Raw genomic sequence first — 26,507 nt, 5'->3', positions numbered from 1 at the left:
TGCTTTGCAAGCCCAAGGTGCAAATTAACAGATTAACAGTGTGTTGAGGAAATGAAGCCTGCTGGGAGCTTTGAATTGTGCTCTGGGGGATGCCAGAAGATGCTAACCTAAAGTATAACTTGAGTTGCGAGGGCATATATCAAGGCAGAAGTAAATGCCCAAGGACAGAAGAAATATTTACCTGCCCAAGTAATGGGAACAATGGGCTTTAGCAATATGCTGCCAGAGATATTGAGAGACTCCCTTAAGAAAAGTCAGAATAGAAGCTGAACAAAGCCAGAAAAACACTGGCAATCTGGTGTGGGCTAATACTTTCTGTGTGTCAGCAAGGAGTCTGATCATTTGAGACACTAATTATTGGTGCTGATCTTGGAACCAAAACACGCTGCTTTTGGACTGCCCCCACACTGCTGTCTACATTCTGTCTTCTTGAGGTTTGGTTGCTGGGGGGAATTGGTTCCCTAAACCAGACTGAGTCACCTGTGATTCACTTCCTTGAAGTAGGTGGGTGACCTTCGTGACGGTAAGCCACTTAAGAGGAAATTCAAGGAAGTGTTTTCATTTGACTGTGAGCCCACTGTTGGGTAGGGACTGTCTCTATATGTTGCCAATTTGTACTTCCCAAGCGCTTAGTACAGTGCTCTGCACATAGTAAGCGCTCAATAAATACGATTGATAATGATGATGATGATTTGTCTCTTTAACTGAGGTAGCTCTGTCCAAGGATTTAGTCTTGAACTGAGAATTGGGTTATACATTCTTATGGGGTTTTGCTAAACTGATGAGGAAAATAAGCAAGTTCTTTATCACTTTGTATCTTAATGAAAACAGTTGGGAAAAACAGACTTTCCCTGCTGGGCTGTGAACCCAAATACAACAGCTGGGTAGGAGTGTGAAAACCAAGCCTGAAAAGAACTATTAATAGAAAAATGAGTTGGATCAGTCTAGTTCGATTTTATTCTTCATTCCTCCTCCCCACACCCCCCTCATCCTACCACCCCTCTCTTTTACCTTGAGTGAAGTGCAGAAAGTAAAACCAGCGCAACTCCAAAGGTCAGTGAAATATTTATTGTTCTCATAAGTTCAATAAACCAGTGTGATGGCAGAAATGCAGGTAAGTACAATTTTATTTGATTTGTCTGATGGTACTCTTAAAAAGCCACAGTTAACCATTGGGATGTTTAAACTGTATCTTTTAATTAAAGTTTACATACATGGTTATTTCACTCAATCATTCCTAGCAGGATTCTCTCATGTGTATGCGTTTGGTCATTCGATCTTCTAAAACCCTGTTCAAGGGACCCACCTGCTTCCCCACAGGGCAGAGTGGGAATCCCTACAGGCTAGAAGAAACATGGTTCCACCATCAACAGTGGTGCATCACCGAAGTCCACTTGGAAGTTTTTTTTCTCTATCGTGAAAATGAGCTAAACCTTATTGTTTAGTTGGTTTTCGTATTGGAAAGATATTTGCAGAAGTACTGAATGTTACTGTAATCTTCTTGCTGCTCACAGTGCTCTTGGAGAGAATGTGATTGTCCTATAATTTCAATGGCATGATCTGACCCATATAATAATTATAGGTATCAACTGTGCCATGGACTGATCTTGGTACCAAAACACACTGTTTTCAGACCTCCCCTGTGTTACGGTATGCATTTGGTCTCCTCTAGTCCATCAGTCAGTCAATATGTGTGCTGAGCACTCTACCAAGCACTTGGGAGAGTACAATATAACAGACACATTCCCTGCCCACAATGAGCTTACAGTCCAGAGGGTTTTAGGGTTGGGCTGAAATCAGTTCCCTAAGCCACAGAGTCACCTGTGATTCACCTTCCTCAAGCAGGGACAGTTCCCTCACAAGGGCTCATGATCTCAGAGGAACAGGTGAACCAGAATTTTATCTTGTTTTAACAGAGGAGGAAACTAAGGCACAGAACAATTCAGTGCCTTGCCCAAGGTCACACGGCAGTTGGTAAGTGGTGGAGCCAGGGTAAGAACCCAGGAACTGTGACTTCCCATCTGGTGCTCTTTTCACCAGAATGTGGTACCACCCATATTCTTGAGAGGCTGAAATAATGGAGGCCCAAAGTCAAGTGTTCATTAGATAGAATTTGGAAATGGAAACAATTGAGGCCAATGGGCTTCTTTCCTTCCATTAATACAATCTGAGGTAGAGGAAGAACGATAGGAGGGCTACAGGTCTAAAATGTCTGACTGGCTATATTTTTAGTCGTTTCTCATTCTTTTCACTGGTCTCTTGAACACATACTCACCGCAGGAAAATTGTCGATGTCAACCAATCCCAGATCGTTTTACTGCTTTCTGAGATACTTTAGAGTCCTTCTGTGTCTCTCACTTCACCAGAGTACAAAATCAGCTCCTGGGAGAATTCTGTAGATGGCTTTGCTCACAGGTACAATCTGTCTTGTGTGATTGAGCACAAAATTTGTTTCATCTTCTCTTTAGCTCTAATGAATAGTACACCACAGAGCATCTTATAAGGGAAGAGAAGGATCCCTATGACCTTTCCATCTGTCCAGTTGCTGGGCATCAGATGGTAGTGAGAGCCCATGTGTTCCTTTCTCCAGATCTAAAAATTCGGTCTAATGCCACTTAATGATTAATGCCACCTAAGAGTTTGAAATACTCTCAGGCTGAGCCTATCCATAATTCTTAATGGGCTGAATTTTGTGTCTGATTGGCCTTGAATTGTAATGGGGTATATTTGTAGTGTCATAGTTTTCTTAGATGTTCCTTTATTCTCTTGTAAGATTGATTCTACAACCTGAGTGGTTCAAGATATTCTTAGAAACACAGAAGACCTTGAAGTAGCCACTTTGCTAGGAATCCCCAGATTTCTAAGTGAAGTTCTTTCATGTAGTCTAGTGTTGCCTGAGGTTTCAAAATGTAGAGGATCTTGACCAGCCCTTTTAATGTTCCATTTTTAAAAGTTCACTGGCATTCCTACAAGCTCTTGACCTGGAGGAAGCATTAGAATCATAGGGCATGGAGGGATTTCCCCAGGTTATCTAATCCAAGAAGCCCATTCCACCACAGATTGCTCTGTGTCCTCTTCTTAGTGAATGAGATTATCCTGAATGGCATACCCCAGGCCATTAGATTCTAGGAGCACATAATCACAGAATAAGGTCAGATTGAAGACATATTGGGTTGTGTCTAGAAATTGATGAGTGGCAGCGTGGTACCCCAGACTGTTTTAGTGGCATGTGCTAAAGTCAGTCTCCTAGAGAGCAGATAGTTTAGGTTTGAACCAGTAATATAGGTATTCTGGCCAACCTCCTAAATTTTCCTCATTTCATCACCATCAGTGGTATTTATTGAACACATACTAAGTGCAGATCACTGTACCACGTACTTGGGAGAGCACATACAACAGAGTTGGTAGACATATTTATTCCCTGCCCACAGCAAGCTTACAGTCTAGAGGGGGAGACAGACATTAATACAAAGAAAATGGCTACACTGAGACCAGAAGGTGGAAGTAGGGTCTCCCTGCTTTGATACAAAATTATTTTTTTCTGTCAGAGAGAACTGCTTATCCACCAAAGCTAAGGAAGGGAAGCAGTGCTGCAGCAGCAGTTTTTTAGATCCAAGACAGCAATAAAAGTTTCAGCAGCGTTGTGGTTAAAACTGCACTAATGCAGAAACATCCTTACTATGTCTCCCAGTTTATGTTAATCATTCTGCTTCTTATCTTGTCCCAACTCATAAAAATTAAGTAATGTGCAAAAATTGCCTCAGGAACAGCTGCCACCTTATAGGAAATAATATAAATAGATTGTGTTTTCAACGGTTCTGCTTCTATAGCCAATAGTTTCCACATTCCTCCTTCCCTTCTTCTTTATTTCGGAGACATTTGCATGCAAGGTAAAAAATAAAAAGGCCACTTGTTTCTTCTGGTTCCATCTGCTCTTTCAGCATTTTACTTGTCTGGGGTTATCCCCTTCTGCCAATGATATCATAATCATCTGCTGTAGAGGTGATGGTGATGTCAACGCAGCCTGAACCCATGTGGAGAATTAGTCATCAAAACTAATGAATCTCAGGCCCTGTCAAGCTCAAATGCCATAAGCTAAACATGTCCAAGCTTGGGGTGGTGGAGAAAAAGGATAAGGAATAGAATAATTGTTAATATGTTCCCTGAATCATCTGTGTTTCTTTGCTTTATTGCACCTTTTACTCTATTTTCCTGGCTTTGAGTAACTTCACGTCTTCATTCTTGGGAGAATTGATTAGGCTCTTTCCATGAAACTCAAGTTTGTTGATTGTATATACAGAGGAAAAATCTTCATGAAAACTCTTTGGAGTTGGGTTTCAAATCACCCCATAGCATTTTTGAGCAACTAATGAACACAGAGCTGTGAATTGAGGGCTTGGGAAAGAGTGGCAAAATAATTTTAAAAATAACACAAAACTGTTCCCGGCCCTCAAGGAGCTTACAGCCTAATCAGAAAGGTTTAAAAACCAGAGCCTCAGTATGAATACTGGAGTAGTTCTCGTATGTCATCCATTTTGAGCATCTTAGCTTTCAAGTGAAAAATACCTTCCTTTTCAAATTGCAATAATAGGCATTTCTGGTCCATCCAGGGCAGGATCAAACTTCCAGCAGCCTGCACTGAAAGAAAATAAAATGTCCTTTGTCTCAGAAAAAGCTGGAGGAGATTGCTTTCCCCCTGGCCCTCTGGGGAGAATTGATTTATTGGCCCTAGCATAAACTCTGGTTACTCAAATCCCAATGTATCATAACTTGGACTGTGGTAGGCTATTTTCTACCTCTTTCTGATGCCTAAGGATTAGGCATTTCTTCTGCAGACTGCATTTATTTTTGTTCTAAAAATACTTCTGTATTCCATCTAATATTTTTTTCATCTGATAATGATAGATGAATTAAATAAGGATGTGTGTTGCAGATGGAAGCATATTCCTATTTGTTTTCTGGGGAGGAGGGGAGGCCTGATTCTTGGCTCTTTCAGTTCAATTTCCTACCTTGCTTGTTACCTGTTGGTCTTTGTTCCATCCCTCATCATCTGAAACTTGTGATTCTTTCAAGTCAGTGGCTTCCTGCCATCATCTGCCTTCTTCACAAGCACACCATTTTTCAGTCTAGCACTTCTCCAAGCCCAGGGACCCCAGCCAGAGCCTCTTTTTTCCTTCCCTCCTGGACTCCTCTCTCTCCCTGGCCTCCTCCCATGGGACTAAGGGCTGACTCTTTCCCCAGTTCCCATCCTCCTATTTTCCCATTCTGGGATTCTGCAGTTCTTCCTGAACCTGTGCTTCTACCACATCCATAGAGTCCTGCTTTCCTACCCTCTTTGAGGCCCTACTTATTCCAGAGATCCAAGGCTTAGGTGTGTGTGAAAACCAGGAATCACTTAACTGACTGGATTTTGTTTGGAAAAATTACAGTACAAGTTATTTATGTGCTCTGCGAGATCCTAAAAAAGCACCACCACCCCTGCCCCCACCATCCTTCCCCATGCTGAATAGCTCAGCTGTTCTGGTCCTAATTGTTTTTATATCTTTCCACCAATAATCACCACTCATGAGTCTTCCTGGTTCCTCCATCTGATCTAAAAGGAAGGATTAAACCTATTTCAGCTAATGCAGCAGTTGCCTTCTCTTGCTTTATGCCAGGACTAGAAATGAAGTTTTTGTCAGTGAGGCAGTTACACCAACCCATTGCCTTTATTTACTTTTTCTCTGATGTCTAGTCCCCAAAAGCACCATTATAGCAGATCAGTGCACATTCAGCGTTGTCTGAAATAATCTGGGCTCGACAGTCTTGTTGTGGAATTTTCTTTCACCACCCACCCATTGCCAACCCATTCACCATTTCAGTTTTAGTTTGTTGGCAGGAACAATATGGGTGTGGGTGTGTGAGCGGCTGGAACCTCTTAACAATGGGAGTATTAAGTGCAAAAGTCACCCACTCTGCTACCAAACCATCTGGCTCTTCTGCCAATGCATTTAAATCTTGCCTTTATCACTCTCTATCAGTTCACTTCCCCTCATCCTTCCCTGGCTCCATAATCTTCTCCAAACCTCATATGTGTGTGCCTTGTTTGCGTGACCTGTTCTGAATAGACCAGACGTACAACTCTGCCACTCTGAGTTACATCTGATCTGTAGCATTCCATCTATTGGCCGTTTGCCATCAAGTTCTCTGTGGCTCTAAATATTCCTTCACAGGTGAAGTGCTGACATTATGAAATTTACAAAATGAATACCTTTTTAAAAAAATAGTACTTAAATGCTTGTGTGTCGAGCACTGTTCTAAGATCTGGAGTATATACAAGTTTATCAGGTTGGACAGAGTCCTTGTACCACATGTGGCCCAGAGTCTAAGTTACAGGGAGGGAAATTTAATCCTCATTTTACAGATGAGGTAACTGAGGCTCAGAGAAGTAAAGTGACTTGCCCAAGGTCACTCAGCAAGCAATCAACAGAACCAGGATTAGAACCCAGGTCCTCTGACTCCCAGGCCCATACTTTTTCCACTAGGCCAAGCTCATGGGCACAGAACATGTCTATCAATGCTGGTATATTGTCCTCTCCCAATCACTTAATACAGTACTCTGCATATAGTATGCGCTCAATAAATACAATTGATTGATTGTTAAAATGAATGTTAGCTCAATCAATGATTATTTTGTATCTACTCCAGTGCTTAGTACAGTGTCTGGCGCATAGTAAGTGCTTAACAAATAGCATTAAAAATGGTTATTTCACTGAGATTTTCACAATAGGCTGTACTTTATGGCTTTTCACCTGTTCTTGAATCTCATGTGACTTTACTAATACACTTGGAGAAGGTCTACACCTCAGGTTCAAAATAATGCATTTGGATGAGCTTCATCTTAACCAGTTATTGAGATAATCAGACTGTTTCCATCTTGCAAGTTCCTTTGCTAAGGTTGGGGATAGTTTTGGAAAAGAGAATTAAGTGGGGTAGGCACAGAGCCAAACACATTCTCTTCAGAATCACTGTGAACAGAGTCATTCTTTAAAATGAATCTGTATGCTATTTTCGGTGGATCACCGGCCAACCCCCAATTTTTCACAGTTGAAGGGAACTTGGGGGTGATTTCAGCACTTGGCGAGATTGCTCTGGTTTTCGAAGCACCCTTCTGATTTCACTGTGGGTTTGCTGAGACCAAATCAGCTTGGAATGCAGTTATGAGGGAGAGGCAAGTGATCTGAATAGACTTGGGAAGTATCAGAAGAATTTGTTGATTTCCACTTCGAAAAAGTTGATTAAAGCAAGAATTTTGTGTCCTCACCCCCACCCCCCCCACCACAATAAATCATCTTTGAATCTCTGAGAGACGCTGTGCAGGGATGCAACTGATCGTAAGGAAGCAAAACGTTGCTCCCTGTAGCTGGGTCTGCTGAAGAAGGAAATGATGGTGGAAATATCTATAGCATTTGGTTTCCCTCATTTGAGACCAGTTCCTTCTCACCTTTAGTCTTGTATTGCATTCCATGGTGGTTTGGGCCATTCTCTTGTTGAGACGGTTGTCTGGGAGCCAGATCCTAACTTTCATACTTGCCACCATCCTCAGGCAAAGGACCCGAGACCCTTTATGCTGGACAGAAACTCAATGACAACGAGTGGCACACTGTTCGGGTGGTGCGGAGAGGGAAGAGCCTGAAGCTGACCGTGGATGACGATGTGGCTGAGGGTGAGTGTGATGCAATTTTTCTTTTTTTTTTCCCCTCACCCAATACTACTTCTGGAGTTTGGTCTCTGTTCCTTGGCCATTGTCTAGGTTTCTGATACAAACTTCGAATCCCTCTTTTCCCACATGTAGCTGTTGTCATAGAGAGTGTAACTGTTAGATAAGATCACTTCGGAATGCAAAAAGTGGAGATTTGGGCCGGGAGTAGTAGTAGTATTTATTGAGTATCAATTTGGTGCAGTGCACCGTACTGGGCTCCGGGCACATTCAAAATAACCAAATGACAACATGGTTTAGTCAAAAGAGGAAAGAGCTGGGAGTCAGAGGACCTGAGTTCTTCTCCCCTCTGGGTTCTACACTTGTCTTCTTTGTGGCCTTGGCCAAACTACTTCTCCATTATGTCAGTTACCTCACCTGTAAAATGGTAATTAAATCCTACTCCCTCCTACCTAGACTGTGAGCCCCATGTGGGGTGGAGCCCGTGTCCAACCCAATTGACTTGTATGCATGGCCTCATGGATAGAACACAGGCCTGGGACCCAGAAGGTCATTGGTTCTAATCCTGGTTCTGCCACTTGTCTGCTGTGTGACCTTGGCAAGTCACTTTACTTCTCTGGGCCTCAGTTACCTCATCAGTAAAATGGGGATTGAGACAGTGAGCTCCATGAGGGACAGGGACTGTGTCCAACCCAACTGGCTTGTATCTACCTCAGAGCTTAGCACAGTGCCTGGAACATATTAAGTGCTTAACAAATACCGCAATTATCATTATTATTATCATCATCTACCCCATTTCCCACACCTAGCTGTGGTTGCAGAAATAGTAACTTGGCACATAATAAGCGCTTAAAATGTACCATTAGAGAAAAGAAGTTTGCATTCTAATGGGGAAGGCAAAGCATAAAAATATTTATAACATTTCCCAAACAAATATATTTTTTAAATGATAGAGATAGCTGAAGGAATAATCTGTGGACTCAGGTTGCTGGGAAATGAATTGGGGAAAGTTTGTTGAAGGAGGTGGGATTCTAGGGGGGGATTTAAATGAGTGTGGGGCTGTGGCCTGACTGATGTTGGGAGAGAGGGAGTTCCAAGCTGACGAGAGTGGGTTACAGCATGTGACAGGGAAAACAGGGAATTGTTGTTCACCAAACCACAACACCAGATGGAGGAGGCACTTGCTGAAGATGGAGGCGTTTGAAATTTATTTATAATTTATTATTTCAAAAAGTTGTTCAAGCTGAAAATAACACAAAGTTCAAGGACAACTGATTTCTGGATGAGTGATCCTTAATGCGTCACTTGAAGGAAGCTGTGGATATAGAGGGAATCAAAGGGAATGTGAAGTTTAGAACTGCTAGATTTGTATTTATTATTATGGAATTTGTTATGCGCATGCTACATGTCAAACACTATTCTAAGCACTGGGGAAGATACAAGTAAATAAGATTGGATACAGTCCCTGTCCCACATGGGGCTCACAGTAAGAGGTTACAACTGTGCATGTTAAAAGGTATGGCCATATCCATGAGGATGGATGTTAGGGAAGGTAGCTATTGTAGTTTTTCCAAATATTTTGGTGCCATTGTCAGAATAGAATATTTACCTGGGTGGACCTTTGGTGAGTCTCAGGGTGGCATAGCTAAAATTAGTTTTGGATGTGTGATTGTACGTATGGAAACAAGAATGTCACGTGCAGGGGAAATTCTATGTCAGTGAGAGAGACTGGGCAATGTGACCTTTACCCCAAACCCTTCTCCAGCACTGCAGGGGTGGGGAGGGTCACTGGCCTAGGGGCTCAGGCTGTCCTGGGACTACCTAATAAGTCCTACCCTGGGCTAACAACCTCCTGGGGGGCCAGGTTGCTTGATTTCTTGCCTTGGACTCCTGGGACAATTCTGGTGGGGTAAGGGCATCTCAGAGGCATTTGGGTGAAACAGTTCTCTCTTGGTCCCTCTTCTTAACAGCCCATTAAGAAACCACAAATTGGAAGTCATTCTGGCCTCTCCCCTCCCTTCAGAACTAATTTACCCACAGTAGATTACCCAGGACACTTCCTAGAGTGGCCCAATCCCCTGAGTGGGCCCTGCGGTCCCCTGTAAATTAGGGGTTCAAAATAATCTCAACGCTTAGCCCACAGTGCACAATGATGGTTCCTTGGCACATAGTAAGTGCATATCAAATGCCGTCATTATCGTTATTATCACTATTATTATTATTATTAGGTTATTCCAAGTTGCCTCATTCCTTTCCATTAATTCCTTCCCTGCAGAGTTGTACTGGTGGCCACAGGGTGGCAGACGCACCTCGTCTCTCCCTCTAAAAGGAAGACAGGAGTACTGACTAATTTGAACATCTGTACTCTGTAAACCATTCTCGTAAATAGGAAACCGCAGACTCTTATACCGACATTAATGTTCTGCGTATTCCCCACCTCAATAGTCTTTCCAGAAACAGTGAAATAAAGGTAATTTTTAATTAGGCTTTCAGTTAGGCCTAATAATTAAAAATCCGTGCCAAACCACGCAATGCCCATGTCAGAGAGTAATTGGGTGTTTGAAGTTAATAAAGCTCTTTCATCTGTAGCCTACTCAGGGCTTACCCCCTACTGGGCTGCTGATGGGAGAAGCCAAGCGAGAACAAAAATAAGGTCTGAAGGAGAAAAGAGCCATTTTGTTGGGAATTGTTCTCAATTTTTTTTTTATATGTTAAGGTTTTAGAGCATGTTGTAATTACAGTCCACTTTCATAAAGTTAAGCAATGAAAACAATGCCAAAATCCCAATAATATTAAAGAGTGGTGGGTTTTCACTAATCCCTGGTTGGAGCCAGGATTCTGCTCTCCCAGGACCTTTTGGCAAGATTTCATAAATAATGTCCGGGATACCAGAGGGAGCCCCTATTCCCACAAAGATGTGGTGGATTGCTTCAGTGCTTTACCCAGCATCAAAGGAAATTAATCATAATAGGAACGCTGCTTTTAAAAGTGATTCACTCACTCTTAGGCTTTCAATATAAGCTGATTTATAAATTCAAGACTCAAGTTAGGGGATGCCTCTTGTGGACAATGGCTTTTTGGAGGGTTTGGAGTCAGGGAATATTTGTGGTTTGGCAAAGCTGATCAAGGAAGGTTTGCAGACAGACGGGAAGGCAGGGACAAGAGTCATTTGTGAGACTCCAAGCAGCCCCTGCTCCTGTCTGGGAAGGACTCGAGTGGCAACATTCCTTGGGTGTCTGCTTCCAAACTCCTAACCAATCTTAGATTCTGAGACCTTTGGGAGTCAGGGGTTGTCTCTATATCTCACCCATGTATTTCTTTCCCAGAGCTCCCAGCAGGCTTCTGGAAACACCATCTAACCATGATTTCACTGATACTGCCCTCCTTTGGCTTTTCTTCTACCTCTAGAGCTGCTCCTTTTTGGTATCTTTCACCAGATTTTCCTCTGCCTCTCGCTCTCAGGGGACCCTCGAGGCTTAGTTCTGGGTCCCCTGCTGTTCTCCATTTATACCCACTGCCTTGAGAACTCATCCACTCCCACTGCTTCAATTGCCATCTCTATGTAGACTCCCAAATCTACCTCTCTCCTTCCCTTCAGTTTTGGATGTCCTCTTCCCTTCAGCACATCTCCACTTGGATGCCAAAACCCCAAATTTAATATGTCCAAAAAAGAACTCTTCATCTTCTTCACTCAAACTGTCTTCTCCTCCAGACTTTCCCATCACTTTCCCTGTCCCGCTGGCCTGGAACTTTGGCATAATTCTTGACTCATATCCCTTCAATCTAGATATTCAGTTACACAGAATCCTGTCAGTTATATTGTTAGAGGAGCAAAGAATGTGGGCTTCATTGTAGTGGGAGTTGAGCTAGGTTTAGTAGGAGGAAGAGAGCTGTTGGAGTATTTTATAGATGATGGTAAGGAGTTTCCATTTGAAACAGAGTGCATGGGCAACTTTTGGAGGTATTTGAGAACTGGGGAGAAATACACAGAATGATTTTAATCTAAGCAGCAGATAATATAGACAGGATGGGGAAGAGAAGTACAGTGCCTGGCACACAGTAAGCACTTAACCAGTACCATCATTATTGTTATTGTTGAAGGCAGGGATGTGAGCAAGGAGGTTGATGGAGTCGTCGAGGTTCAATTAAGTATATTTTTCCAACAGGGTAGCAGCTTGGATAGGAACGGTTGGAATTTAGAGATGTTGTGAAATTAGAACTAGCAGTATTTGGAGACAGACTGAATATGCGGGTACAGTGACAGGAGATGAATCAATCAATCAATCATATTTATTGAGCACTTACTGTGTGCAGAGCACTGTACTAAGCACTTGGGAAGTACAAGTTGGCAACATATAGAGACGGTCCCTACCCAACAGTGGGCTCACAGTCTAGAAGGGGGAGACAGAGAACAAAACAAAACATATTAACAAAATAAAATAAATAGAATAGCTATGTACAAGTAAAATAAATAGAGTAATAAATACGTACAAACATATATACAGGTGCTGTGGGGAAGGGAAGGAGGTAAGGTGGGGGGAATGGAGAGGGGGAGGAGGGGGAGAGGAAGGAGGGGGCTCAGTCTGGGAAGGCCTCCTGGAGGAGGTGAGCTCTCAGTAGGGCCTTGAAGGGAGGAAGAGAGCTACGTTGGCGGATGTGGGGTGGGAGGGCATTCCAGGCCAGGGAGATGACGTGGACCAGGGGTTGACGGCGGGACAGGTGAGAATGAGGCACGGTGAGGAGATTAGCGGCAGAGGAGCGGAGAATCAAGAGATGGGCTTGTGAGATGGATGGTGATATTGTCCCCAGTGATGGAAAAGCCATGAGGAAGGCAGGGTTTGGGTGGGAAGACGAGTAATTTTGTTCTGGACATAATAAGTTTAAGGTGTCAGCGGGGTATTCAAGTAGAAGTGGGAAGCAGCGTGGCTCAATGGAAAGAGCCCAGGCTTTGGAGTCAGAGGTCATAGGTTCAAATCCCAGCTCCGCCACTTGTCAGCTGGGTGACTTTGGGCAAGTCACTCTGCTTCTCTGGGCCTCAGTTACCTCATATGTAAAATGGGGATTAAGTTTGTGAGCCCCCCGTGGGACAACCTGATCACCTTGTAACCTCCCCAGTGCTTAGAACAGTGCTTTGCACATAGTAAGCGCTTAATAAATGTCATTATTATTATTATTATTATTAAGTGTCCTGAGGACCGTAGGAAATGTGAAACAGCAAAGGAGGAAAGAAGTTGGATTTGGAGTTGTAGACTTGAAAGTCATTCTTGGCAATTATGTACATATCCTTCTACCCTGTGGGGTCCACCATTACCCACACCTGCAATTTATTTTAACGTCTGTCTCCCCTGCTACATGAACTGTATTGTGTCTACCTCCTGAATTGCACTCTCCCAGAAATAATAATTGTGATATTTGTAAACCACTTACTATATGCCAAACACTGTACTAAGTGCTGGGGTACATACAAGATAGTCACACCAGATGCCATTTGTGACCCACATAGGGCTCACAGTCTAAGAACAAGGGAGAACAGGTATTGAATCTCCATTTTACAGATGAGGAAACTGAGGCACAGAGAAGTTGCATCACTTGCCCAAGGTCACACAGCAGACAGGGGACTGTGCTCTCTCCATTAGGCCATGCTGATTCTCAAGCACTTAGTACAGCCCTCTACATGCAGTAAGTGCTCAGTAAGTACCCCTGATTAATCGCTTTGTGCACATTACTCATAGTAGTAGCAGCAGCTTTTACTCAGCACCCACTTGGTGTGGTGCACTGTACTAAATGCTTGGGAAGTACCTCATCTGTAAAATGGGGATTAATATTATGAGCCCTTTGTAGGACATGGACTGTGTCCAATCTGATTAGCTTGTGTCTACCTCAGCACTTAGTACACATTAGTAAACGGTTGACAAATACCATTTTAAAATAAGAGTAAGTACAAAGTAACAAATTGATTTGTTCCTTGTCCACAAGGTGCTAAATTAATACTATTATTACTACTACTGAAAAAGTGAATCCTGTTTTTCACACCTTTCACCCTGTTTTGGCTCTCATCATTTTAGACCTCCCCAATCTCCCCATTTGTCCCCTTCATGAATAGTCTCTCCAAATTTAAAGCTTTTCTTACTCATTATTTATGTCTCCTCAACCTCAACATCCAGAAGTCATCCTCATCTCTCTCTTTGTGTAGAGCAAGATTAATTTTGTCTTTTATTACCATATCTCACTAGTTCAAATCCATCATGCCTCTTATAGGAGATGTGGATTTTTAGAGAGATTTGGAGGTGGGGAGAATGTTGACCTGTCAGATGTGAAGAGGGAGGGAGTTCCAGGCCCATGGGAGAATGTAGATATGGGTTCAGCAGCTATACAGATGAGATTGAGGTTCAGAAAGTAGGTTTGGGTTAGAAGAGAGGAATGTGTGTAATTTGGGTTGTAGTAGATTGGTGAGGGAGGAGGGAGTGGGTAGATTGAGTGCCTTAAAGCTCTTGGAAAGGAATTTCTGTTTGATACAGAGGTGGATGGGCAACTACTGGAGGTTTCTAAGGAGTGGGGGCATATGGGTTGAATGGTTTTTCAGAAAAATGATCAGGGCAGTAGAGTAGGGATTAGAGGAGCTAGAAACAGGAGTCAGGGTGGTCAGTGAGGAGGTTGATGCAGTACAGAAGGTGGGAAATGATGGGTGCTTGGATGGAGAGGAAAAGGCAGATTTTAGCTGTGTTGTGAAGGTATAACAGAATATTATACAGAACACAACAGAATATTGTGATAGATTGAATGTGTGGATTGAATGAGAGATTATTTGAGGTTGATGCCAAGGTTACAGGCTTGTGAGACAGGGAGAAGGTGATGCTGTCTACAGTGATAAGAATGTTTTGGGGAGCACAGTATTTGGATGGGAAGATGAGTTTTGGACATGCTAAGTTGGAGGTGTCAGCAGTTCCTCCAAGTTGAGATGTCCTGAAGACAGGAGGAAATGTGAGACTGCAAAAAGAATGTTTGTGGCTCTGCCAATCCTTCTAAAAAAAACCATCACAGAAATGTAATTGGTCTTGTCTTTGTTTATTAGTACCATTCATTGAGCTCTTCTCCCCATTCCTTCTCTCTTTTCATAACTAATCCCCTTGTTGATAGCATAGGTGGTACTGCATGGCCTAGGGAAAACAACATAAACCTAGAAGGCTGAAAATCTGAGTTCTAATCCCAGCTACACAATTTGTCTTATTATGTGATCTTGGGCAAATCACTTAATTGCTCTGCACTTCAGTTTCCTCTTCTGTAAAATGGGGTTCAAAACCTGTTCTCTTTCCACCTTAGATTGTGAGCCCCATGTGGGACAGAAACTGTGTCCAACCAGATTATCCATTACCTCCCCCAGTGCTTAGTACAGTGGTTGGCACATAGTAAGGCCTTAACAAATACAATTATTAATACTAGTATAAGTCTTTCAGCAGCAAATTCATTGAATTCCCACAAGAACAAATTTCTTTACAAAGGAAACCAAAGACCATAGAAAGAAGAGGTGTAAGTATGTAATATTTGTGTCTAATCTATTTTTAAACTTGACTAATTTTTAAACCCGAGAACATTAGTGGTTGATATATGAAGGTGGGACATTTTAGAGAAGGTGAGGAAAATGGTATCAGGGAGTTGGGGGTTAATTCATTGCTCTCCATTTTCATTACACATGAGGTTACTATGGTATTTGAGTGCTTTCTATGTGCTTTCTATTTCTTGGAAGAATTTTGCCCCATAAACTTAGAAGTGATTCTTATTTTGCAGCAGTTAGGAATCCAAGCTATTTCATTCTAATTCCTTGAAAATTACCTTTGAATGAAAAGAGATTTTGCTCAACTGAAATTTCCTAAGAAATTGTATTTGTTCAAAGAATGATTGAATGAATGCTTTTTGATTGATTTATCTGTATTTGGATTTTTATCCTATTGCAACTTTTTTTTCCAAGAGATAGCTAACCATCATAAATTTCTTATTTTAGACTTCAGCCTTCCTTACTGAGCAGCAAATTACTATTCATTATCCCAAAATACCGGCCCCAGACTTGATAGATGCGCATGGAATAGGTAGGCTTGCCACAGAGATACTCTGGTTTGGCTTTGGTTTGGCAAAACAGTGGCCTAGTCAAATTTGAGTTTGGGGCTGCATTTTCTAGAGTGGGCTATCTCAATGTGAAAACCAGTTTACTGCAGTGGATCAGTGCTTCTCTGGAATTTAGAAGTCTTGGTCTAGAAATCCTATTTATCAGTTTGCTCCTGGAGGAAGAACTAAATAGATTTCTACTGAATTTTTGTGATCAGGTGTGCTTTTCCCTATACAAAGGGTGGCTAAGGGTTTGAGGGGCAGATCTTTAGTGTGTGAGTCCTGAGTTACCTTGGATATCTATTGCAGCTTCCTAATGCATCAATCAATCAGTGATATTTATTGAGCTTTCTGTTTTCATGCTTTTCTGACTTTCTGCTGTGGGGTATGTAATGAAAGGACTCTGAAAGTAGGGTGTTGGATAAGCAAAGATAATAATTTAGGTGGTAGTATTGAATCCATAATCCCTAGGAGAGCTGCCTCTACTGTACACAGTGCCGAGATTCTGGGTCTGACTGGCGACTGGTTTTGGTAAGTAGTCACTTCCCTTTCTAGTTTTCACCCACGGGCATAAATTAAGCTGGGTTCAGGCAGTCCTTGGAACACAACACCATCATTTCTGAGAAGTCAAAGTGTAGAAAGCTGGAACCAGCAACAGCAGTGTTGTAAATGGGGGACTGATTCCTGACTCAAGGTCAGATACTCTATTTTTACCAAAATTACTCAGAATTGTGCATTCAGTGAATTATAGATGAGCAATGTAGTTGCATTAATATATTTATAATTGAGTCATAGAGGATTCACACTGGAGTAGCCAACTTTTACTTCATTGGAAGTAAAATGGATGTGTTTTATTTCCCCGTTGACTCTATTTGGTGGTCAGAGAAACCCTCTTCTTCCATTCCCTGGCTACTCCCATTCTACTCTGTCCTTCCCATACAGTACATGAAGGCTTTCATCCATCATTTTGGAATTAGTTTGCATTTCACCTCAGTTCCCATGTGCTTGTGCTGCCACAGTTAGGGCCATTTTGTAGATAAGGAACCCGAGGCACCCAAGAGATACCAAGGTCACAGAACAGCCAAGTGGCAGGACCGGATTGGAACCCAGGTCTTCCGACTCCCATGCCCACTAGGCCACACTAGAACCTAAATCTCAAGCTTGTTCTGTTCACCGCAATCCCGCATATTTTAAATTGAGAAGCAGTGTAACTTAGTGTGAAGGGCACGGGATGTGGAATTGTCAGACCTGGGTTCTAATTCGGTCTCCTCTAGTTGCCTTCTGCGTGACCTTGGGGAAGTCACTTGACTTGGCTCTGAGGTTCAGTTTCTTCGTCTGTAGAAATAAGATTGATTACCTTGCCTCCCCTTAGACTTTGAATCCCATGTGGCACAGGGACTGTTCCTTATCTGATCGTATCATATCTACTTCAGTGTTTAACACAATGCTTGACATAGAATAAGCTCTTAACAATTGTCATTACTATTATAGGTATTATGGGCTGCCACTAGATTCCAAAGGGTTCAACCTTTTCCCCTTTTCTCTGTTCCCTTTTCTTTTTGTTCCCACCAGGTACAATGGTGGGCGACCACACCCGTTTGGAGTTCCACAACATCGAGACAGGAATCATGACAGAGAAGCGTTACATCTCAGTTATCCCATCCAGCTTCATTGGCCACTTACAGAGCCTCATGTTCAATGGACTGCTCTACATCGACTTGTGCAAAAATGGCGACATTGACTACTGTGAGCTGAAGGCCCGCTTTGGCCTTCGCCACATCATTGCCGACCCTGTCACCTTCAAGACCAAGAGCAGCTACCTGAGCCTGGCCACTCTGCAGGCCTACACCTCCATGCACCTCTTCTTCCAGTTCAAGACCACCTCGGCTGATGGCTTCATCCTCTTTAACAGTGGGGATGGCAATGACTTTATCGCTGTCGAACTTGTCAAGGGGTACGTGCTTGGATAAAGGGGGGAACCACTCGGCTTTCTCCTCACCCTAAAACAGAAATTGGTAACCAAGTCCTGAATTTAGAGGGCCATCCCACTGTCAAGTGCTCCATGGACTAAAAAGTTGGAGGTGGGAGGTGGAGGGATTTTTGAGTTTAATTTTTGGCATTTCCTCTGACTCAGTTTTGGATGTTGGGGAACTTATGTATTCCTAAATAATAAATGCAAGAGGTCACAATCAGCAATTGGTCATCCCAAGGTTTTGTTTTTTTTAATGGTACCTGTTAAGCCTTCACTACTTGCCAGGCACTGCACTAAGGACTGGATAAATAGAAGCTAATTAGGTTGAACACAGTCCATGTTCGGACATATTGGAAAGGGAAAAGTGAGCACTTAGCCCAAAGGAGCCACTAACACTTTGGCCTTGTTTTCCCCTCCTCCTTCCCACTGTCTCCAGTCCTATCCTAGACTTCTAACTCAGGGAAGCTTGGTGTATCTGCATGGAATTCCACTGCTGCCTGGATACACTGGTTCAATCCATTGCCAGCTCCAGGGTCGCTATGTCACCAAACCTTTGTTTCATTAGGTTTTTAATTTCTCTGCCTCTAAATAAAGGATGGTACTTCCTGGCAGTTTTCTGTGGCTTGTCTGTGAAGTCCTTCAAAACCTTGCTCAGAACAAGTAATGAATGAATTTTGTTTTTGTAAATGCCTTTGATAAGAAAATATCCCAAGAGTTCATATCCCAATAGATGTGTCTTGAAGAGGTATCTGTGACTCCAATGATAAGGTTTGTGCATTGGAATCCCACGTGTAATCTCTGAACTGAAAATGCTGTTTTTGTGTCTTGTCCATTACAGGTACATACACTATGTATTTGACCTTGGGAATGGTCCCAATGTCATCAAGGGCAATAGTGAGCGGCCTCTGAATGACAACCAATGGCATAACGTGGTAATTACCCGGGACAATAGCAATACCCACAGCCTGAAGGTGGATACCAAGGTGGTCACTCAGGTTATCAATGGTGCCAAAAATCTGGATCTTAAAGGTAAACTGAGGGATTGTTGTTCGGCCTTGTTATTGAGTGACTGGAAGCAGAAGCTAGAAGTTGTTCTCACTTGCACAGCTAACAACAAAACAGTTCAGGATGGAAAAGCAGGGCTTTCACATGGTCCTTGTTGACCACTTCCTCTGCAGCTCTGCCTGCTTGCAACTTCAGGTCCCTCAATGCCAGAAACCAAGACTTCTCTCCCAGAGACCCTGAGAGAGCCCTAACTATCCCAGGGTCCCTTTGTTTTTTGATAACCAGAAGTGAAATTCCTGTAGCTGACAACCCTCTGCATAACTGCCTGATAAATTTCCCATTAGCTATCCTTCCTCAAGCCACTTACTTCAGAGAGTCTGAGGTAATCTTTCAGTGGATTTTGGGGGCCACACCTTTATCCCCCTCACCCCCAGATCCCTCAGTAATATTCATTGAAAACTTTTATTCTATGCAGAGCCCTAAACTAAATGCTTTGGTGAGTATTATAGAGTTTTACTAGAGGTGATTGCTCCCCTCAAACAAACAAAATAAATTACAGATAGCGAGAAGCAACACAGTTTAAAGATATGTCCAAAAAGGCTAACGGTCAGGGGTGTGAACTACTTTGATTCATAGGTGATGTTGAAGTGCCCAAGTGGCAGACGGGAAGTGAATACGAAGGGGAAATAAGAGATTAATCAGGGAAAGCCTCCTGGAGGAACTGTGATCTCTTTAGAAGGTCCCTGAAGGTGAGGGAAGCACTGGTCTACCAGCTGTGAAGAGGGAGTTCCAGGAAACTGGGAGCATTAGAACAACAGGGTGAACATTTTGGAAGAGATGAAAATGAGGTACAGTATTGCAGGACCAACCTTTAGACCTACTGGATGGATGGTTTTGGTGTTGGGGGACAAAATCTATCTGTTGGCCTTTATAATTCAAGGGCAAGGCCCCACATCTTTTCAAACAGCTAATTGTGCCTCAGAGGGATCCTACTTAAACCCCAGCTGGGACTCCAGCCACAGAGGCTTGTCTTTCATAAAGCTACAGCACTTCCCAAAATGTGGCTTTCTCACTAGCCAAGTTCAACCTTCTGCCACCCAGCAAGCTGAAGATTTTTTCTGCTGCCTTTCTTAAGCCTCCTCCTACTAAAGCTTACGTTTGCTAAAGGAAGGAGCTTAGAGGGCCTGAAAGCCCCACTTCTCCAGCTATTTATCTCCTAAAGGAGGAAATAACAAGGCTCCCATTAAACAGTTACAATTAAAATCGTGGTACTAATGGAAATAAGGTGGAAACATTTGCCTTCTGTTGCAATGCTTAGTTGACTCGGGTTTGCTCAGTGTATCAATGAGTTTCAACATGAATGAGATAATTCAATCAATCAATCAATCGCATTTATTGAGCACTTACTGTGTGCAGAGCACTGTACTAAGCGCTTGGGAAGTACAAGTTGGCAACATATAGAGACAGTGCCTACCCAACAGTGGGCTCACAGTCTAAAAGGGGGAGACAGAGAACAAAACCAAACATACTAACAAAATAAAATAAATAGAATAGATATGTACAGGTAAAATAAATAAATAAATAGAGTAATAAATATGTACAAGCATATATACATATATACAGATGCTGTGGGGAAGGGAAGGAGGTAAGATGTGGGGATGGAGAGGGGGGCAAAGGGGAGAGGAAGGAAGGGGCTCAGTCTGGGAAGGCCTCCTGCAGGAGGTGAGCTCTCAGTAGGGCCTTGAAGGGAGGAAGAGAGCTAGCTTGGCGGATGGGCAGAGGGAGGGCATTCCAGGCCCGGGGGATAACGTGGGCCAGGGGTCGATGGCTGGACACGCGAGAACGAGGCACGGTGAGGAGATTAGCGGCAGAGGAGCAGAGGGTGTGGGGTGGGCTGTAGAAGGAGAGAAGGGAGGTGAGGTAGGAGGGGGCGAGGGGATGGAGAGCCTTGAAGCCCAGGGTGAGGAGTTTCTGCCTGATGCGCAGATTGATTGGTAGCCACTGGAGATTTTTGAGGAGGGGAGTAACATGCCCAGAGCGTTTCTGGGCAAAAACAATCCGGGCAGCAGCATGAAGTATGGATTGAAGTGGGGAGAGACACGAGGATGGAAGATCAGAGAGAAGGCTGATGCAGTTGTCCAGACAGGATAGGATGAGAGCTTGAATGAGCAGGGTAGCGGTTTGGATGGAGAGGAAAGGGCGGATCTTGGCAATGTTGCGGAGCTAAGACCGGCAGGTTTTGGTGACGGCTTGGATGTGAGGGGTGAATGAGAGAGCGGAGTCGAGGATGACACCAAGGTTGCGGGCTTGTGAGACGGGAAGGATGGTAGTGCCATCAACAGAGATGGGAAAGTCAGGGAGAGGGCAGGGTTTGGGAGGGAAGACAAGTAGTTCAGTCTTGGACATGTTGAGCTTTAGGTGGCGGGCGGACATCCAGATGGAAGTGTCCTGAAGACAGGAGGAGATGCGAGCCTGGAGGGAGGGGGAGAGAGCAGTGGCAGAGATGTAGATCTGGGTGTCATCAGCGTAGAGGTGATAGTTGAAGCCGTGGGAGCGAATGAGGTCACCAAGGGAGTGCGTGTAGATCGAGAACAGAAGGGGACCAAGCACTGAACCTTGGGGAACCCCCACAGTAAGGGGATGGGAGGGGGAGGAGGAGCCTGCAAAAGAGACTGAGAATGAACGACTGGAGAGATAAGAGGAGAACCAGGAGAGGATGGAGTCTGTGAAGCCAAGGTCAGATAGCGTGTTGAGGAGAAGGTGGTGGTCCACAGTGTCGAAGGCAGCTGAGAGGTCGAGGAGGATTAGGACAGAGTATGAGCCATTGGATTTGGCAAGCAGGAGGTCATTGGTGACCTTTGAGAGGGCAGTTTCCGTGGAATGTAGGGGACGGAAGCCAGACTGGAGGGGGTCGAGGAGAGAGTTGGTGTTGAGGAATTCGAGGCAGCGCATGTAGACAACTCATTCAAGGAGTTTGGAAAGGAATGGTAGGAGGGATATGGGGCGATAACTAGAAGGTGAGGTGGGGTCAAGAGAGGGTTTTTTTAGGATGGGAGAGACATGGGCATGTTTGAAGGCAGAGGGGAAGGAACCAGTGGAGAGTGAGTGGTTGAAGACGGAAGTTAAGGAGGGGAGAAGGGATGGAGTGAGAGATTTCATGAGATGAGAGGGAATGGGGTCAGAAGCACAGGTGGCCGGAGTAGCACTTGAGAGGAGGGAGGAGAGCTCCTCTGAGGATACTGCTGGGAAGGATGGGAGAGTAGCAGAGAGTGCTGAGAGCCAGGGGGTTGGAGAAGGGGGGGAAGTGACATTGGGGAGATCGGACCTGATGGATTTAATTTTGTTAATGAAGTAGGAGGCCAGATCGTTGGGGGTGAGGGAAGGAGGAGGGGGAGGAACCGGGGGCCTGAGAAGGGAGTTGAATGTACAGAAGAGCTGGCGGGGGAGAATGTACATTGTTTTCCAGGTCTTAAATGGCTCCACCCTCTCTTTCAATCTCCATATTCCTCCTTTCACCAAATCCTGGCATTTCTCCCTCCACATTTCCAGGATTTGCCCCTCCCCAAACATCCAAATGGCCAACACATTGGTCCAGATTCTTAAATACCAGATTGAGTGTTGTGTTGATCTCCTGGGTGATCTTCCTGCTTCCAGTCTCTCCTCTATCCTCTCTATACTTTACTGTGCTGCCTGGATCATTTAAAAAAAAATACCTCTGCACGTGTCTCACTCTACTCCTCAAAAAGCTCCAATGGTTGCCCATCCATCTCCACATACAGCAAAAAACTTGACCATTGAAATTAAAGCCCCCAATTAGCCTTCTCCCTGCTACTGAGTACATAGCTTTCTTTTCTACTTACTTCCTCCTACTTGTAATTTATTATAGTATCTGTCTCCTGGGCTAAATTGCAAGCACCTTGAGGGAAAGGATCCGTATCTTTTCACTTGATCATACTCTTTCAAGTATAGTGCTTTGCACCTGCACAATGTGAGCTCTCAATAATTTTTTATTAAATGTGCAAACAAGATGATTCTCATCAAGCATTTAATGGATCTTGTATATACAACAGGAAAAAAGCCTTATTAAAATTCCATCTCCTTCAAGAGGCTTTCCGTACTTTAGCCCTCATTTTCCTTACACCTCCCTTCTACATCACCCTTGCATTTGGATTTCTGCCCTCTATGCTCTGCACCCCAGCCTCACAATACTTATTTCCATAACCATAATTTTTTTTATATCTGTCTCCTCTAGATGTAAGCTTCTTGTGGAAAGGGAACATATCTTCCAACTCTGTTTCAATGTACTCCCCCAAATGCTTATGCTTGCTCTGCACACAATAAGCAATAAATATGATTGATTGTGCATGAAACTCATTATGGCCTTTGTTATCTCCTAGACTAAAGTTGTAATTTTAGAAATCGGGGGCCTGGAGTGATGTTATTTGACTAGCTCACTGTAGCTTTTGCTTTGCTCCAACAATAGCTAAACTCCTTTGCTCATTTTTTTTTATGCAGAAGAGCCAAGGTAGGTCAGAAAGGTGGATTATTTTATTCCAAGGGTGGAATATCACGACTCTTGATTCCTCACCCCAAAATCAGTGCTTTATGTACTTGATTTAGTCCTGCCTTATTATTACTGAGAATCCTTTAGAGTATAAAACTGGGAGAAAGCTGGGTGAATAAGCTGTGATTCCTGCCCTGGAGTTGGGAGAGGAAGTGTCTCAGAGCAGAACCTAGGAAAGACAATGAGCCAGTCAGTTTAATATTAAAGTTCTCTTCTGGTTCGTTGCCAACACAGCTCTGTTTATTTGATCTGTTCTCCCTCAAGCAGTGGTATTTGAGTGCTTACTGTGTGCAATGCATTGTACTAAATGCTTGGGAGAGTATAATACAATAGAGTTGGTAGCCCAGAACCCTGCCCACGTGGAGCTCAGATTGTAGAGGGGAAGGCAGACAATAAAATAACTTACAGATAGGATAGTTACAGATAGGCTAAATGGCGGAGTGTAAGGTCGTATATGTAAATGCAGTGGGGCTGAGTGTGGGGTGTGTTTCAAGTGCTTAAAGGATACAGATTCAGGGGCTTAGGTCAGTTGTATTTATTGAGTGCTTACTGTGTGCAGAGCACTGTACGAAGTGCTGTTTAACAATAAACAGATGCATTCCCTGCCCACAAGGGGCAGGGAAGAGAAATGAAAGCTAGGTCAGTCTTACCCAGCATACTCTCTCTTGTGTTTCCAGGTGATCTCTACATGGCCGGCCTGGCTCAAGGCATGTACAGCAATCTCCCAAAGCTCGTGGCTTCCCGTGATGGCTTTCAGGGCTGTCTAGCATCAGTGGATTTGAACGGGCGCTTACCAGACCTGATCAACGATGCTCTCCACAGGAGCGGGCAGATTGAGCGTGGATGTGAAGGTATGGTTTCTGTTTGCTGCTGCCTCAAGCCTCTGCCAGCCCCTTTCCTCCGTTCCACTGATCCCCTCTTTCTCACGTTTGTCTTTCACCATTGCCATTTTCCTGCCACTGGATGGGTGTGTCCATGTTCCTTGCCACCAGTTCTGTGTTTGTGCCTTGGCCAGGTGTCTCCTGCAACATCATGCCCTGCCAATAAAAGGACTTATTGTGGTATCAGCATCAAACTACTTGTATCTGCTTGCAGAGTGACAGAACTTTGAGTAGAGAAAGGGGATTTACAAAGCTTCTGTAGTCTTGGAGCAAAGCCCTGAAAGATAAGAGGAACAGCATGGTGAGCTGTTCTGTTGAGACTTAGGGCCCAGCAGATAATGACCAGTAGTTAAAGCAGTCCGATTTCAGCAGAGGGCAGTGGTCAATACTCAGATGACACCACTGCCAACTAAATGTTTTAAATGGGAATTCTCTGGAAGGTGCTTTTCAACCAGGCTGAAATGCAAAGTGGGTGTCTTGTCTAAAGGATTTGTGCACCTGCATTTGTTTGTAAATGTGCTGAACCAAATGGTCCTCGGTTTGGTACAGCAACATGTCGTTTGTATGTGTGTGTGTGTGTGTGTGTGTGTGTGTTTGATTCATCGACCTTCACCATCACCACAATCAAACCCCTCACTTTTTACTCCTTTGCTTAACATGCAAAAACAGCAGTCATGAGGATGTCCGTTCATCTCCTTAATATCCACGTTTTTAAAAGAGTCCTGGGAGCAATTCATAAGTGCAGGCTGACTTGTGGTTTTGAAAAACATTTCCTCACTCTTATGTTAGTTTCCTGTGCTCCCTGATGGAAAGGTGCAATCATTATCAGTGATTTTATTTTCTGACTTCCATTTTTTCACCACCCTCTTACTCGGGATCTCTAGGCTCAGCTTAGGATGGTCATCCCAGAAGGTCTTCCCAAATACAGCTGTGACCATATTTCCTCCGCACCCTTGAATCAAATCAGCCTATGGATCAGCTAAGAACCTTAGTCTATTCATATAATAGGGATGGATTTCAAAAACCCAATCATAATAGCTTCATTGCTGTGAAAGCAGAAAGTCAACTTGATATGTTAGGCAATAAAGCCAATAATTCTCAAGTGGGGTGTTATAACCATGACCAGTTAAGATAGGTAGAACAAGGAATCTTTAAGAAAGGACACAAAGGAAAAGTGGGTTTTTATCAGAGAAGATGGTAGCTGGGGTTTAGGATTTGGCTTGTGGTTAAAAACAACCCCTGAACTATTAAAAGAGTTCAATTTAAATGGCCATGCCTTAAGTACAATAGAAATCACAAAGTAGAGAACCAGTCCCTTAAGCAAAATATCCTGGACATATCCCTCTTTCCCCATTCGTGTGCAATATGGTCGGGAGGGACTTGAACTTCCTCTGGGTGTTAGTGAAAGCTCAGAACATAATATAGAGTGTAGATGGATCAACAGTACAACTCTGTGGCAAGTCCTCTGGGTCTAATAACATTGCACTCTATCGCCATGGAGATAATTGTGATGGTTACATATTGAGCATTAAGACCTCCCAGCAGGGCTAGGTTGAAGTGGAAGATGAGCTGGGAGGGAGGAAGGTCCTTGTTTATTACACGCAGATGGCTGGGGTAATTAGCCTAAGTGGACAGGAAAAATGCTTGAAAAGTAGGTTAAGCCATAAATTGATCTCTCTGGAAGCTGGCTCTATTGTGCAGAATGCCCACCCTCAGAACAGTGTTCAGATGCTTTTACTAGTTGAGAAATGGAACCACTCAGGGGAAGGAGGAGCCTGAGGCAGAGAGCCCAGGTAATTGTCATCTTAGGTGTGGCACGGAGGATGAGTTGTGAAGTGATCTCAGGGAAGGTTTTGGTGTCGAACTTTGCAGGGGACCAGAGGAAAGGTGCTGGATTCCTCTCTGGCAATTAACATTTATAAAACAGTAAAAGAAAAGGGAGAGAAAAATCTGTAGTCTCACATTATCTAGAAACAAATCCTGGAGCTTCAAGGTAAGTGTGTCTTACCTAACCATAAGGTGACAGGTTAGGACTGGTATTTGGCATGGAAACCCCGATGCTTCAGTGTCACAGGAGATGAATGTGTGGCTTTTCTTGTGGCCTGTGACTGAAAGAAAATAAAGAAGGTTAACTTAAAATCATTTCCAGGAACGCTTCAGATATTAACCCTAGACTCAGCTGAATAAACAGCACACTGGGGCTGAATTTTCTCTCTGCTTTCATACTTTTCCTTAGGTGTCTGACTTTCCTTTTGGGCTCATTAGCATCCTTGAAGGCAGTGAATT

At 43.6% G+C, this 26,507-nt stretch overlaps 1 protein-coding gene across 1 annotated transcript in view; it reads left to right on the top strand.

Moving 5' to 3' along the window:
- Positions 1-26,507, top strand: part of NRXN3 (neurexin 3) — a 1,831,517-nt gene that overhangs the window by 829,794 nt on the left and 975,216 nt on the right. Inside the window, 4 exon segments of the mRNA XM_038743538.1 lie at positions 7,586-7,705; positions 17,372-17,753; positions 18,610-18,800; positions 24,018-24,191. Of these exon segments, the coding sequence (XP_038599466.1) occupies positions 7,586-7,705; positions 17,372-17,753; positions 18,610-18,800; positions 24,018-24,191 (867 nt within the window).

This window comes from Tachyglossus aculeatus, chromosome 1 (genome assembly GCF_015852505.1).
Source record: "Tachyglossus aculeatus isolate mTacAcu1 chromosome 1, mTacAcu1.pri, whole genome shotgun sequence".
In the NCBI taxonomy this organism is placed as follows: Eukaryota; Metazoa; Chordata; class Mammalia; order Monotremata; family Tachyglossidae; genus Tachyglossus; species Tachyglossus aculeatus.
This window is presented reverse-complemented; position numbering and strand designations above follow the sequence as displayed.